At 31.6% G+C, this 15,479-nt stretch overlaps 1 protein-coding gene across 1 annotated transcript; it reads right to left on the reverse strand.

Annotated features, from left to right (window-relative positions):
• Window positions 1-5,583: 5,583 nt before the first annotated feature.
• LOC146946170 (RAF-like serine/threonine-protein kinase PRAF) lies at window positions 5,584-6,146 on the reverse strand. The gene is made up of 2 exons (XM_085748161.1): window positions 6,005-6,146; window positions 5,584-5,918 (listed from the first exon to the last, which is right to left on the reverse strand). The coding sequence occupies exons 1-2, from the start codon at window positions 6,144-6,146 to the stop codon at window positions 5,584-5,586; spliced, it is 477 nt and encodes a 158-aa protein (XP_085604287.1).
• Window positions 6,147-15,479: the final 9,333 nt, after the last annotated feature.

A 15,479-nucleotide genomic window follows, 5' to 3' on the forward strand; every position in this document is an offset into this window, starting at 1 on the left:
CAAAAATATAAGAATTTATATTATATGATATTATATTTGTTACATTGTTGGTGTCATGGAAACAAATATGTTTAATTTTTTTAAATAAGAAAAAGATATGCATACTTTACTTTTAATTAAAATCAAAATTTTGTAAAAATAATCATACGCATTATTTAACGCCAAAAAAAATTATACGCGTTAGCGTAACAAAAAAACAGACACACATAAAGCATTGCTCTAAACGCTAAGGTGTGTGTGTGTATATATTAGCAAGGTTGAAAAAAGAAAATAAAAATATTTGGTATCATTAAATGACAGCGTGAATAAAAATATTTGTGAGGTTGTGATGATTAAACGATATTGAAATTAAATATATAAGTGATAAAAAGATAATAAAATTCCTTTGAAAAAAAGGTAATAAAATTAAATGGAACATCCTTAAAAAAAATTAAATGGAACGGTTCAAAAAAAATTAAAAGGAAGAAAAAAATATATTGAAATATAATATTAAAAAATAAAAGAAAAGGCTCCCAACGTGAATTGAAGAGAGATGCTTGTGAAATAAATTGTCGAGAAATAGTTTTTTGAAGTAGCATTCAACAACTTTTGGCCAAAGCTCATTCCATTCAATTTTATGCATTAAAAAAAGTGTCTTCTTTAGTAAGTACTTAATTGACGTTGTATTTGACCTAACTTCTCCTTAAAAAAGTAGAGAAGTTGAAAAAAACATGGGTCAATCGATATCTTAATCTCCCACAACGGCAGTGTAGAAGCAACTAAATTTGGGAGAAAAAAATTGGTAAATAGTTAAAAATAAAGAAATTGGAAAATAGTTAAAAGTTTTTAAAAATATAAAAATTGGAAAGTAGTTAAAAAAATCGGTGAGGTAGCACTCAACCAAGTAACGCTAAAAAAAATTATATGCATTAGCGTAACAAAAAAACAGACAGACGGACATAAAATATTACTCTAAACGTTAATGTATGTGTGTATATATTCGTGAGGTTGAGGAAATAAAATAAAAATATTTGGTATCATTAAATGACAGTGTGAATAAAAATATTTGTGAGGTTGTGATGATTAAACGATATTGAAATTAAATATATAAGTGATAAAAATATAATAAAATTCCTTTGAAAAAAAGATAATAGAATTAAATGGAACCTCTTTGAAAAATTAAATGGAATGGTTCAAAAAATAAAATAAAAAAAAGTTAAATGGAAGAAAAAAACATATTGAAATATAATATTAAAAAATAAAAGAAAAGGTTCCTAGTGTGAGTTGAAAAGAGGTGCTTGTGAAATAAATTGTCGAGGAGTAGTTTTATAAAGTATCATTCAACAACTTTTGGCTAAAGCTCATTCCATTCAATTTTATGCATTCAAAAAAAGTATTTTTTTTAGTAAGTACATAATTGATATTGTGTTTGACCTAACTTCTTAAAAATATAGAGAAGTTGAAAAAAAAAGCCGGGTCAAACGATACCTTAATCTCTCACAACGGCAATGTAGAAGCAACTGAATTTAGGATTATTTTTATAAATATAAAATAATTAATAAAATAATATAAAATAAAATATAATATTTGGATAATTAGGTGGCACTCTCCAAGGTATAGAATTACGGAATTACCAAATTGCCCCTCATAGGGGCAAAATTGGAATTTCACATGGCATCAATTTTAATAAATAGTATAGTAGACTAGCTAGCTCACGCAGTAGTTAATTTCTCTACACGTCACAGGGAATGACACTTCTTACTGTAGCTGTATCACTCAAGAGCTTGAAACCAACATGCACAGATGGTATTCGCAACAAGGCTTCAACATCACAAATTACATTTTTCACACAGCACTTTACACAATGGCAATTGGTGCAGGTGGAACTAAACCAAATATCTCAACTTTCGGGGCTGACCAATTTGATGATTCTAATCCTCATGAAAAAGAGTAAAAGGCTTCTTTCTTTAATTAGCTTATAAAATTTTATATGCTAGCAGCGGGTCTTAAATCCCGTGGGGAACTTGCTATTTTTTCCGATGGGATTTAACTCGCGTTAGCTATTACTGTACCACGAATTAACTCATGTGAAGTATTTTGATTAGTTCCTATGGAAGTGAGCAATTTTGTATGCGAGAAGAGCAATTTTGTAAATTGTTGTCCATATATGTTGGCCCGACATGCCCTTAATGATCCCAACAAAGTATGGTAGGAGAAGATTCTCCTTCCATTGTAATAAAATCTAATGTTGACTGGCGCCGTGAGCATAACTCAGTTGGCAGGGACATGCATTATTATATGCAGAGGCCAGGGTTTGAACCCCGGACACCCCACTTATTCACCTTGAAGGTGAATTCTAACCACTAGACTATTTAACAAAAAAAATCTAATGTTGACTTAATTCATTAATAATATTATCATTTTAATTGAAAAAACCTCAATTATTAAACAATAATAATAATAATAATAATAATAATAATAATAATAATAATAATAATAATAATAATAATAATAATAATAATAATAATAATAATAATAATAATAATATCTACTCAATTAGACCGTCAGGTAGGCTCAAAAATCAAAATAATTTAAAACAAAAATCAATATAATTGAAAACTTGATGTAGGGGAGTTTTCTTATTAATTTAGTAATATTTTATCATTTCAACCTAGTTTTATTATTTGTTTGTTTTATTTTCAGTTTGTTATTTTTAGGCTCAATTTGTTATTTCCCTATTTAAGCTTAACAGTTGTAGCCTAAGAGGCAAAACTTTTATTCATTTAATAATATTTTAGAGAGTTTTCTAAATTTTTGGTTGATTCTGGAACCCTATTCTCACAAGTTTGTCGCTTGCAAACTTGTTTCTTCTCAATCTAGTTTAGCGTTTTCTAACCTACGCTCCCGTACTGCGTCAGTTGGTATGCATTCTCCTATTCTTTTCCTAACGGATCGGCCATGGGAGATCAATTGACAACGAGAGCAGAGTTTGCCGACATAACTGTAACTCTTACCACGACCATCAAAGCTCTGTCAGATCAGATGGCGGCGTGGACAACTAAGGTTGACAACAACAACGCCCACAACAACAACAGAAACAATCCGAACAGATGAGGAGAACCAATTCCAGTTATCAGGGTTCGTAATAACAACCATACTATTGTTACGTAGCCAAAATCAGAACATACACGCCAATCTGATTTGGAATACTATGAGCGTAGATATTACAACATGTTGACGAATGATTACTACAAGTTTAAAATGTCCGATTCGATGTATCGTTGTCCATTTTGTTGCAGTAAAGATTACTCCTTGACCGACCTTTTCAGACATGCTTCAGAATAGCAGGTAACTCACGTAAGACGGTTAAAGATATTGCTAAACACTCTGTTTTGATAACATATATTCTAAGAATTCTTATGCCGTTGAAAGAAGAGATCGACGTTGCTCGGACGGCCGAAGCGTTTCCGACGTCTGTTGAACCTGTCGAAGAACATTTGGTCACCGATCCTATTGTTAGTATTGAAGAGACTGATGAGCACATGGTTTCACATTGTGATGAAGCAAATAGGAATGATGAATCACGAAATAAAGAAAGGAGTATTGCTGTGAAGAAGACTTAGAATTTCATGTTTGTTCCAACTATTAATCCATATGATGGAGGAGTTTGCAACGTCGTGTCAAACACTCATACGTTCAAGGAAGGTGATGATTCAATATCAACATGTCACACATACAACAAAGGAGATGGCAATTTAATATTGGGAATCGGTGCTTATCTTACAACAAGGAACATGACAGTATTATGTTAAGTAGCCACTTATTCAATAAGGTTGAAGAATACACCATATCAATGAGTTACACTTACCATCAAAGGGGAAATAACATGCCATTTGTTTCTTGGTCTCACAATAAAGGAGAAAGCACTATCATATCTTTTGGTGGCTGCGATGATGACGATGAAACCCCATCTGACTTATTTGTTTTTGACTACGAGCTTCAATCAAATCTTCAATCGCCACCGCCTCTGTCGAAGAAACTACTGGATCAACATGTTGCTACAGGTTCATCAAAACATGGGAGAAAGATTTATAAAGGAACATGCACGGACATCATTGGCATTTCATTCATTTAAGAGTGATGGAAAACCTGAATTGATGTTTTATCGAAATCCAAATGCTGACAAACTTTTTCATCCAGAAGAAATTGTAAGAGTCTCATAAAGAAGGCCACAATATTTCATTATGGTTCAGTTAGCTTAATTAAGGAGCCTTTTAGGTCAACTCATATTGAAGCAATGAATTATGCCAAAATGTGTGATATAGTATACTTTCATATGTGCCAAATTTGACAGAGGCTGCTATACGGAAGGCATCATGAGTATTTGAAACTATGCACACATTATTAAGGTAAGTGTGGAAGCATTTATGATCAAAGGTGATCCACCAAGAATCACAGTTCATCAATCCAAAAAGAACTCAAAATGAATGCTTCCACCTCTTCCAAACAAAGGCAATAATAATAATAATAATAATAATAATAATAATAATAATAATAATAATAATAATAATAATAATAATAATAATAATAATAATAATAATAATAATAATAATAATCATGCAACAGAAGGTGCATCAAGTTCCCCAAAGCATGAAAATGGGACATTGGAAATTGTTAGGAGGCACGACTCTTCACATGTCAAGCGCTTACATTTCAAACAATAGGATCCGGGTGGTCTCTTGTTCATTGGAGGAGTCAACGTGAATGGGAAACTCTTAATCAGAATGAGAACTTGGGGTCGAGTTCTTTAGAGGTGGAGGAGACTTATGTAGCAGGATTTTCTTAGTAATTTAGTAATATTTTATTATTTCAACCTAATTTTATTATTTGTTTGTTTTATTTTTAGTTTGTTATTTTTAAGCCCATTAAGGTTTGTTATTTCCCTATTTAAGCTTAACAGTTGTAGCCTAAGAGACAACAATTTTATTCATTCAATAATATTTTAGAGAGTTTTCTCAATTTCTGATGGATTCCGGAACCCTATTCTCACAAGTTTGTCGCTTGCAAACTTGTATCTTCTCAATCTAGGTTTAGCGCTTGCTAACCTACGCTTCTGTGTTGCGTCAAAACTTGTCCGAAATAATAGGTGCATATATATTTGCATTTGCACACTAAAAAAATATGACTTTCTATCCATTTTTTTAGCATAACTTCTATGAATCCAATTGCTCTTTTTTTCTTCTTTGACGCACATATGACAATTTTGATGTCATGGTCAATGCAGTTGTATTTTCTACATATTTAATTTACAAATAATAAAATAAAGATAGTAAATTCATGTCACTTGCTAGACACTCAACATATCACATAACCAGAATAACGAAACAATAATAAAAACAGATCAACAGCATATACCAAATAATGGCAAAAGTTATTATGCATAAGGATTTCCTTATGCATGATGCATAAGCAAATCAGAACCATTAGATCAAGGACAGGTGTAATGATCCAGATACATACAAACACTGCTTTGATTGATTCACGAAACTCCTCTTCTCTGCTTCCGCATCCCAAAATGGGTCACGCGATTCAACCTCCCCTTCTTCATCCTCTCCCTGCACTGACTCCTATTCTGACTCCGACCACTCTTCCCGCCGCCGACGTCATCGCCGTGAAAAGGACCGCCGCAGAAAAACTGGCATTTGATGACGAAGATGATAGATCAGGTGAAACTTTCAAACTCGATTTCGGCTGCGAAAGAATTGCTTTGATCTTCAACGGATGAGTTAGTTTCAACGAGGCATGTTCGTATTCGTCGATTATGTTGGCTAAATCTTCATCGTTGGTGATGGAAATCAACGTTTCTAAATCTCTGTTAGCTAATTGACATCGGAAAGTCACAGATGAACCACACAATTCTTCAAGCTTCACCATCAATTCTGTAAAATATCAACAAAATCGATGAGTATAATGAACGAATAGAGCAATTTGTAAGAGAGAGATGATAATATTCGACGATGCGAACCTGAGAATGAAATGAAACGATCGACGACGAGGACTCTGGTGTGACCGCCGACGTAACGGAGTTTACCGTCGGTGGAGCGAAGGCGGATCTTGCCACCGTAGCTATAGAGGATCTTAATAGTGTTTGAGGGTTTAGATTCCATGACTCGTTGTTGTGACTCAGTGAGTTGTATTGAAAATTAAAAAGAATATTCGAAGATTCTAGAAAGAAAGAGAGAAAGGAGTGAGGAGAGGAGAAGAAGTGTTTTCTTCTGCGTTAGAAGGTTGAGGCTTGAAACTTTGGTATGTGATTTTCGGGTGTATTAGTCAGGGGGAAGCTTGTTGATTCTCAGTTTATTTGTTCCTGTTGATTCATTACTGAATTAAATTGTTGATATTTATTTTGTAATTGAATGTGGAAGTATTAGTAATCACCTGTTCATGTATCAGGTCACCAGGATAATGGAAGTTGAGATCAACAGCCCATATGATGTTCTAGGATTATTTTACATTGTTAATTTAATTAAACTTCTCTGTCACATGGATCATGATAATGTAATTTTTTATTGTTAATTTAATTGTGCTTGAGTATTTTATATTTAAATAACATTCACAAGGCTGTTCAGTCGGTTATTTGCGAAGTACGAAATGCTTCGATGTGAAATCTGTTGGTATAAGCTGGAATTCAGATTTGATGAATTATTGAGAATATTGTGATGAATTGTGTTGTTTATGATCAATCCGGTTCGGATCTGGTGTTAGCATTACTCATAGAAACCATTTTCACTGCAAATGGTTTTGGAGTCTAACTCACTGAAACCATTTTCACTGCAAAATGGTTTTGGAGTACAACTCATAGAAACCATTTCCACTGCAAAATGGTTTTGAAACCAACTCACAGAAACCATAGCCATAGCAAAACCATTAGACAATTATTTTGGTTTCTCATAGAAGACTATCAAAACCATTAAACCATAATTATGGTTTCACTAATAATTTCACTGTATAACATCTTAATCATTATTCAAAACCATTTTGCAGTGAATTGTGTTGTTTATGATCAATCCGGTTCAGATCTGGTGTTACCATTACTCACGGAAACCATTTTCACTGCAAAATGGTTTTGGAATACAACTCATAGAAACCATTTCCACTGCAAAATGGTTTTGAAACCAACTCACAGAAACCATAGCCATAGAAAAACCATTAGACAATTATTTTGGTTTCTCATAGAAGACTATCAAAACCATTAAACCATAATTATGGTTTCACTAATAATTTCAGTATATAACATCTTAATCATTATTCAAAACCATCTAACAATAATAATTTCATTAAAAACCATTACACAATTATTTTGGTTTCACATACATGATTATCAAAACCATTAAACCATAATTATGGTTTCAGTAATAATTTCAGTGTATAACATGTTAAACAACGTTCCAGTAAAGAAACTCATAATCCATACTCATTTCTCTCTCTAACTCATAAAAAAATTATTCAAAACAGCTTATTTTGTGCAAAATAGCTGTTTTGCACAAATAAGTTGTTTTGTATCAATAAGTTGTTTTGAATAAGCTGTTTTGCACAAATAAGCTATTTTGTATAAATAAGTTGTTTCGAATAAGCTATTTTGTATAAATAAGCTGTTTTGAATAAGCTGTTTTGTATAAATATGTTGTTTTGAATAAGCTGTTTTGCACAAATAAGCTATTTTGTATAAATAAGTTGTTTCGAATAAGCTATTTTGCATAAATAAACTGTTTTGAATAAGTTGTTTTGCATAAATATGTTGTTTTGCATAAATAAGTTGTTTTGAATAAGTTGTTTTTTAAAATTAAATCGGGATAAGTTGTTTTGTATAAATAAGCTGTTTTGCACAAATAAGCTGTTTTGTATAAATAAGCTGTTTTGAATAAGCTGTTTTGCACAAATAAGCTATTTTGTATAAATAAGTTGTTTCGAATAAGCTGTTTTGCATAAATAAGTTGTTTTGAATAAGTTGTTTTTTAAAATGAAATCGGAATAAGCTATTTTGTATAAATAAGCTGTTTTGAGTAAGCTGTTTTGCACAAATAAGCTATTTTGTATAAATAAGTTGTTTCGAATAAGCTGTTTTGCATAAATAAGCTATTTTGAATAAGTTGTTTTGCATAAATATGTTGTTTTGCATAAATAAGTTGTTTTGAATAAGTTGTTTTTTAAAATTAAATCGGAATAAGCTATTTTGCACAAATAAGCTGTTTTGTATAAATAAGTTGTTTTGAATAAGTTGTTTTGCCCAAATAAGCTATTTTGTATAAATAAGTTGTTTCGAATAAGCTGTTTTGAATAAGTTGTTTTGCATAAATAAGTTGTTTTGAATAAGTTGTTTTTTAAAATGAAATCAAAATAAGTTGTTTTGTATAAATAAGCTGTTTTGAATAAGCTATTTTGCACAAATAAGCTGTTTTGTATAAATAAGTTGTTTCGAATAAGCTGTTTTGCATAAATAAGCTGTTTTGAATAAGTTGTTTTGCATAAATATGTTGTTTTGCATAAATAAGTTGTTTTGAATAAGTTGTTTTTTAAAATGAAATCGGAATAAGCTGTTTTGTATAAATAAGCTGTTTTGAATAAGTTGTTTTGCACAAATAAGCTGTTTTGCATAAATAAGCTGTTTTGAATAAGCAGTTTTAAAAAAAGTGATCCTAATAAGTTGTTTCGAATAAGTTGTTTTGCATAAATAAGCTATTTTGAATAAGTTGTTTTTTAAAATGAGATCGGAATAAGTTGTTTTGCATAAATAAACTATTTCGAATAAGCTATTTTGCATAAATAAATTGTTAAGAAAAAAATTATAATATGGGGCTTCATTAGGCCCACAAATAAATAGATTTTATAGTGGGCTTACTTGGGGTGTAGAAAGCAATTATGTTGGGTGTAGAAAGCAATTATGCACGGTGCATAAGGATTCCTTATGCACCATAACCACACCCCCAAATAATAGGTCCAACAATGTTTTTTTTTTTTTTTGACAAAAGGTCCAACAATGTTAGCAAGCTAGATCAATTGAATATATAAAACGTTTATATGAAGCAGTCTTATTGACAGAATATACCGAATATATAGATCTTAAAATTAGAATAATGACAATAGATAGAATAATACACACACATAACATTCAACCAACAAATCTATATTTTTTTTTTTGAAAGAAACAAATCTATAACTTGAACTCAACAAAAATAAAATATAATAAATGATATGCACTTTTAACTGGTAGTATATGGCTTGGCAGCACTCTACCTCCCAGATCAGTGGAAACTTTTGGCTAGACCTAAGCCTTATAAAGAGGATAAGTTTGGTGTGGTCATTCGCAATAGTTTTTTTAAATCAAATTTAAAAAATATTTTAATTTATTTCTCTCTTGGCTTCTTAAAAAAAAAAAAAAAGATGTCGAGCGAAATATGTTGTAAGAAAAAAAATGTCGAGCGGAATGAGCAATGCTAAATCAAGCGAAAGAAAATATAGCGAAAGGATCACAAAAGAAAAATTAACCAATGGAAAACTATAGTTTAGCGGAATTCATGGTATGTTGGTTGAAAAAATATGAAAGTCAACAGTGGGTATTTGATGGAATACACGTCGTGAGGCTCTCGTGGTGTATTATTTCGCTACAAGTAGCATTATTGGAGCGGAATATGTTAGAGATGCATACGTTAACGTTGATAAAAAAGAGAAAGAGACACATGTTAAGAGACTTAGATAAAGATATGGTACGATATATTCTTATAATAAGAAGAAAAAAAAAAGATATGGTAGAAAAATCATATAAAAAATAAATTGGAAAAGGGAGAATTTTTTTTATTAAAAAGTTGTACTAATGACAATTTTACAACCTTATTAAGGGAATTTGAACTATGTATCTTAAAGTTACAATGTTAGGTGGAAATGATATATGATATAGATCACAACAAAATTTTATCTTAGGTTTGTTATATGCATAAATATTTTTTTTAGAAAAATGGAAAACCCATGTGGAAGAGAGAAAAAAAATGTGCTCTAGCGATAATTGTGTGATACTATTCACCAAATTCCTTTCTTCACCTACCTAACTTATGTCACCGCCGCAAATCACCCTCGAGCCAACTTCCTCAACCGGTAGTAAAAAGAGAGAAATTAGCAATAACAATACATGAGGGTGAATATATTATTGGATTGAATGCATGCAAGGTGAATTTACATGGAAGGATCGTTTGACCAAAAGGGTCAACACAACTTACGGTGGTTGTCTTGAGGAATAAACTTTCTCTTATGTGGAAAGATGTTCGAAGACGGGAGCAGGCACGGATGCACGTTAGTGCTATTGGGGGCACGTGACCCCACTTCACCATTATTTTTTTAACCAATTACCAAGTAATTTTTTATGATGACCCCACTTCAAATTTCAAGTTGACCCCTCATCATCTCATTCTATAAAAAGTTAGGCTTGCATAATCTTAAACTAAAATCTATTTTTTTCATAAAAAATATCGTTGTTTTATTAAATCAAAATAAAAGAAAAGTCAACGTGTGGTGTTGCCGTGTTAATCTTAATAGGTATATTAATTATTTTTTTCAACTTCTATCTTTCACACCTTCCATGTACGGTACATGATACACGTTATAAAGATATCAAATCAATGAGATTGGTTATTTCACAAATCAATGGAAACTATTATTCTTCCTTTCAAAATTGCTCATTTCCTTAAAAATGTCCAGCGTGAATTGACTTACGCTCGACCTTTTCAACGTGAGTTAATTTACGCTGGACATTTTTCAGCGTGAGTTAACTCACCAGACACATGAATGAGCAAAAATAAAAGGGAGAAGAGCAATTTCCCAAATCAATTTGTGTTACGAAAATCCTCCTCTATAATAAGAAAAAGTTTCTTTAAAAAAAAAAACATTGTTCACCGTAATATTGTATAAATATGGTGAACACTACCGATTTGTTGTATCGTTGTCAACTTTTTGTGTTCCAATAGCATTGGAAAAAAAATCCTTCTACTTCTATGCTAATTTTTGTAATCTTCGTTATTTATTTGCTTGATGATGATGTCATCATTTTATTGATTATGCATTTATATATTTTTCTATAATATTAATGATAAACAATCTTGACCCCGCTTATTGAAATTTCTGGATCCGTCACTGATGGAGAGTAACATTGCTTGTAAAAGGTTTTTATAAGTTCGCATTCTCGTCTATATTTGAAGATGCTGGGAGGGTGAGGACGAATGTTTCATGGAGTTTGAACCTTGGTGTACTAAAACTGTTTGCTTGGACTAAAGATTTTAATCTAAAGGTGAAACGACATGCTTTTGCACAAGTTTGGGTAAGGATTTACGGTTTGGCTTACGAATATTAGTGCCCAAATATTGTATTTGTCAATGCTGGTAGTATAGGTTCACCTATATGTACTATTGTAGTGACAACAAAGACAATTTTTCAAACAACTTTTGGACAAACTTCAAAAGTGGTGATGAAGTCCTCAATGATCTTGATCAAACTGCAACACATGTAGTCACATAATATAAAAACTTTTTTCTACTAACATTTTATTGCGAGAACAATTACTTGTAGATGAAGTTATTCCAAATTTGATGGGGTAGCAGGCCATGCATTTATTATTATGTTTCCATGAGAGGACGAAGTCAAAAAGGTTGTGTTCTCTTTAAATGTTGATATGGTGCTCCAAACAGACTAGACTAGCTACTACTATGCCAAACATCATCTCAAAGAAGCAAAAGGGTTTGTTAAAGACATGAAGTTAATAGAATTTGTCTGTTTGACCTCATAAGCAGTCAACCTTTTGCAAAATAGAGCTTATGGGGGTAACTTTGCATTGAATATTAATATCTCAAAAGCATTAGACACTTTAGAATGAAGTTTCCTACGTAGAATTTCTTTAACATATCCGGGACAAATTCTTTCACTCTTAAAAATTGCTAAATAAATATTATACACGAAACAAATTGTGAGTGATAAAATTAAACTATCATACATGAAACAGGTTCCAACCAATAATTTTTTTTAAATAAATTGCCACCTTATTTAATTTTAAATTTTAGATATACTATTCAAATTTACAAATTATTGTTGCTAATAAACTTTTTATTATGAAGGAAAACTTTTTATTGTTAATAGTTATATTGTCGCACTTTTTTTTTTGCTACAAGAACTATATTGACATACTTATTAAAACACCAGAATTTTTTTGGCAACTATTAAAATAACATAATGATCATATACAAATAGAGGTGGACTCACAGTTTGTTATCAAAGCCTTAAAAAATCCTACTTTGGTTCCATGAAAACTAAGAAATAGATGGATGAACTCTACATGCTGACTTCCAAGATGAATTTCCTTGCAACACACATTTACAGGGAAGTTAATCAATGTGCAGACATCCTTGCAAGTGCTGGTTTTAATGTCCCTAATCTAACTGTTTGGTTACATCTGCCGGACTGTATTAGAGCATTTTTTCTTAAAGAGAGTTTGTACCTCTTAAGGGGGTTTTGGTTTGGTCCCCGCCCCCCATTTCCTTGTTTTTTTGGTTCCATTATTTATATATACTTCTTGGTGGTCTAGCACTTTGCTAGCTACTTCTTTTGGTTAAAAAAAAAATATCTCTCTCATATTCACATGATATTCTTCTCATCCCTCTTCCCCCCCCCCCCCCCCCCCCCCCCCCCTCTCTCTCTCTCTCTCTCTCTATATATATATATATATATATATATATATATATTATGTTTTACCAATAAAAAGAGAGAAAAGAAGATTGTCACAAAAGTTATCAACAAATGATTGTACAAATATCATTAATCTATGTGTATTTTTAGGGGTCCATGATAATGCAATGGATTCAAAGTAGGATATGGATGTTTAGCCAACCTTTTCATAATTGAATGATGTATTGTTTACAAAACCAAACCAATTTTTAAGCTAGACATATCAATTCTATCCTAATCAAACATTATATAGGATATGGATGTTTATCAAAACCTTCATAATTGGATTAGTAAAGGGTTTAAGCATTTAGAGAGTGATGGATAATCCGCACATGCAAAAAATTTACTCGCAGGTTTATAGAGATATTTGATTAAAAAATAAGTTTATAGAGATATTTGATAATCAAATAGCGTATCACAAAAAGAATAGAAAAAATACACAAAATTTCTTTGCATCTAAAAAAAAAAAAAAAAGCATCATCTCAAAAAGAATACAACAATAACAACTAAAAATGACAAGTACCCCCTCCGTCCTAAAATAATATAAGCAAAAATGATCAATAAAAACTAATGTATTTGATTTAAAATTTGTACAAAATACATTAATTTATGTTGACTCATTTTTACTTACATTTTGAGACGTAGAGAGTATATTAGTATATTACCCTCCATACTTTTACTCAAGAGTTACAAAAAATTATAGATACTTACATCTTACACATCAAATGACGACCACTTACATGTCCTCTAAAATTATCCAGTCCCTGCTGAAATGGGGCGCCTAAAATTCCTAGGGATACAAAAACTTAATTTTTGAGGGAACTCCCTCAAAAAAATCCCTTAAAAAAATTCATTTTAAAATTCCTTCTAATAGAAATAATTCCTAGGTAATAATTTATTAATTTAAAAATAATAACAATTAATAAAAATTGATTGTTAATTCAAAATAAAAATTATCAAATTTAATAAACAAATTTAACTAACATAACCATATACAAACAAAATATACATACTGAATAAACATTTTTATTCACAACTAGTAAATTACCATGTCTTCGAACGGGTTCCAGGATGATACAAAATATGATATCTTTTTTTTTCTTTCAAAAGAGTAATGATATTTGTACAATCATTTGTTGACAACTTTTGCGACAAATTTCTTTTTTCTCTCTTTTTATTCGTCATTTATATTTTTCATGTAATTTTAGTTTATTTTTTTTTATCAATTTCTATATGAAATTTTAAGATTCTATTATGGACTGGGTTAAACCCCAATCTGACTCCGCTTGAGTTCGACCCGAATTCGCTAAGCAGGCGACACCTTACAATGAATACGCCCTAAAATCCACCAGATTACAGTACGGGCAAGGGGTTATGCACGAGGTCTGAGTTTACATGCCTACACGAGTTGAGGGCAGCTCTCCAGGGCCGAGGGTTACCCATGTCCGTACGAGCGGGTACATTGTTCAAGATAAGGTTTTCCAACCAAGCCCTACCTAAATCATATATATATACCCAAGCTTTAGCCTTGGGACATGTATGACACTTCTTACCCTAAACCTGGAACCCCTTCTTACCCTAAACTTGTGACCCCTTCTCTTGAACCCCTTACTTACTTAGGCTCCGGAGCAAGTGTTGGTACACAACCCCCCCCCCCCTTTGTCTCATCGGGAGCTGACGATCAACCAACCTCACAAGAATCATCACCTCAATGCAGTTCAACAAAACCATGCTTGTGGCAGACAGATTGGTGGATCAACCAAGTGCAGGTATACATTCCCCTTTGTCTCATCGGGAGCTGACGATCAACCAACCTCACAAGAATCATCACTTCATTGCAGTTCAACAGAACCATGCTCATGGTGGACAAATTGGTGGATCAACCAATGAAAACAGTAGATCAAAGTTGCTTCGATATGAGCTATTAGTGTTCAAATTATGGCCCTTCGCGCATGTTTTCATATGAATTTTAGATTTGATACTTGAAAATTCATATGCAAACGGACCAAAGGACAAAAATGATGTGAAAAAAGATAAATGATGAAATCGTTATGTAAAATTAAGTTAAGGGATGAAAAATGTAATTTTGTTTTAGTTGTCAGATTAATTTTTCTTCTCATTCGTCCGGATTTAAACTCATGACCTCCAACTCCTTATCCATTACCTCAAATCAGTTGAATTATCCAACCTCACATTAATATTATAAAATAAAAAAAATAAGGAAAACAATACATTCTTAACTTAAATTACAATTTTTCTAAGTCTTGATCCTCATATTTGTTGAGAATAAAGTCTTTATGATTACTAACATAATAATTAGCATACTAATATTTTTCAATGAAAAAGTTTTTATAATTACGAATTTAGTGGATAGATAAATAGAGATAGAGAGATGAGAGGCATCTAGTTATCATGACCTGTCTCATATTTTTGGATTTTTAGGGTCAATTTAGATTGATTTATCACGCCCCGATACTACAAAATCGTGGCCCGATTTCTAGTATCCAATTTTCCTCTTTTTCTGATTTTCCAGCTAGAAGACCATGCAAATCATTTGAGAAATGCATAAAAAATACTAACAAAATGATATATGACCTAGTGTCATCAAGAGACTCATCCCTTGAAGATCCTAGTTCTCACCTTCCCTTATTAGGGTTTTGAGTCCTTGTTATTTGTGAGCCTCTCTTTGTATCACCTTGATACATTGAATTGGACTGATAGTTAAGTTGTATTTTGTG

The sequence above is a fragment of the Medicago sativa genome, chromosome 2 (genome assembly GCF_051527215.1).
Source record: "Medicago sativa cultivar Bolivia chromosome 2, Bolivia_mono, whole genome shotgun sequence".
Lineage (NCBI taxonomy): Eukaryota > Viridiplantae > Streptophyta > Magnoliopsida > Fabales > Fabaceae > Medicago > Medicago sativa.

Bases quoted from the DNA above. Each gene is read 5' to 3' on its own strand.
- LOC146946170 (XM_085748161.1), bottom strand. From the start codon at position 6,146: ATGGAATCTAAACCCTCAAACACTATTAAGATCCTCTATAGCTACGGT. The intron at 5,919-6,004 runs GTTCGCATCGTC...GATATTTTACAG, and splicing joins TCGTTTCATTTCATTCTCAG to AATTGATGGTGAAGCTTGAA.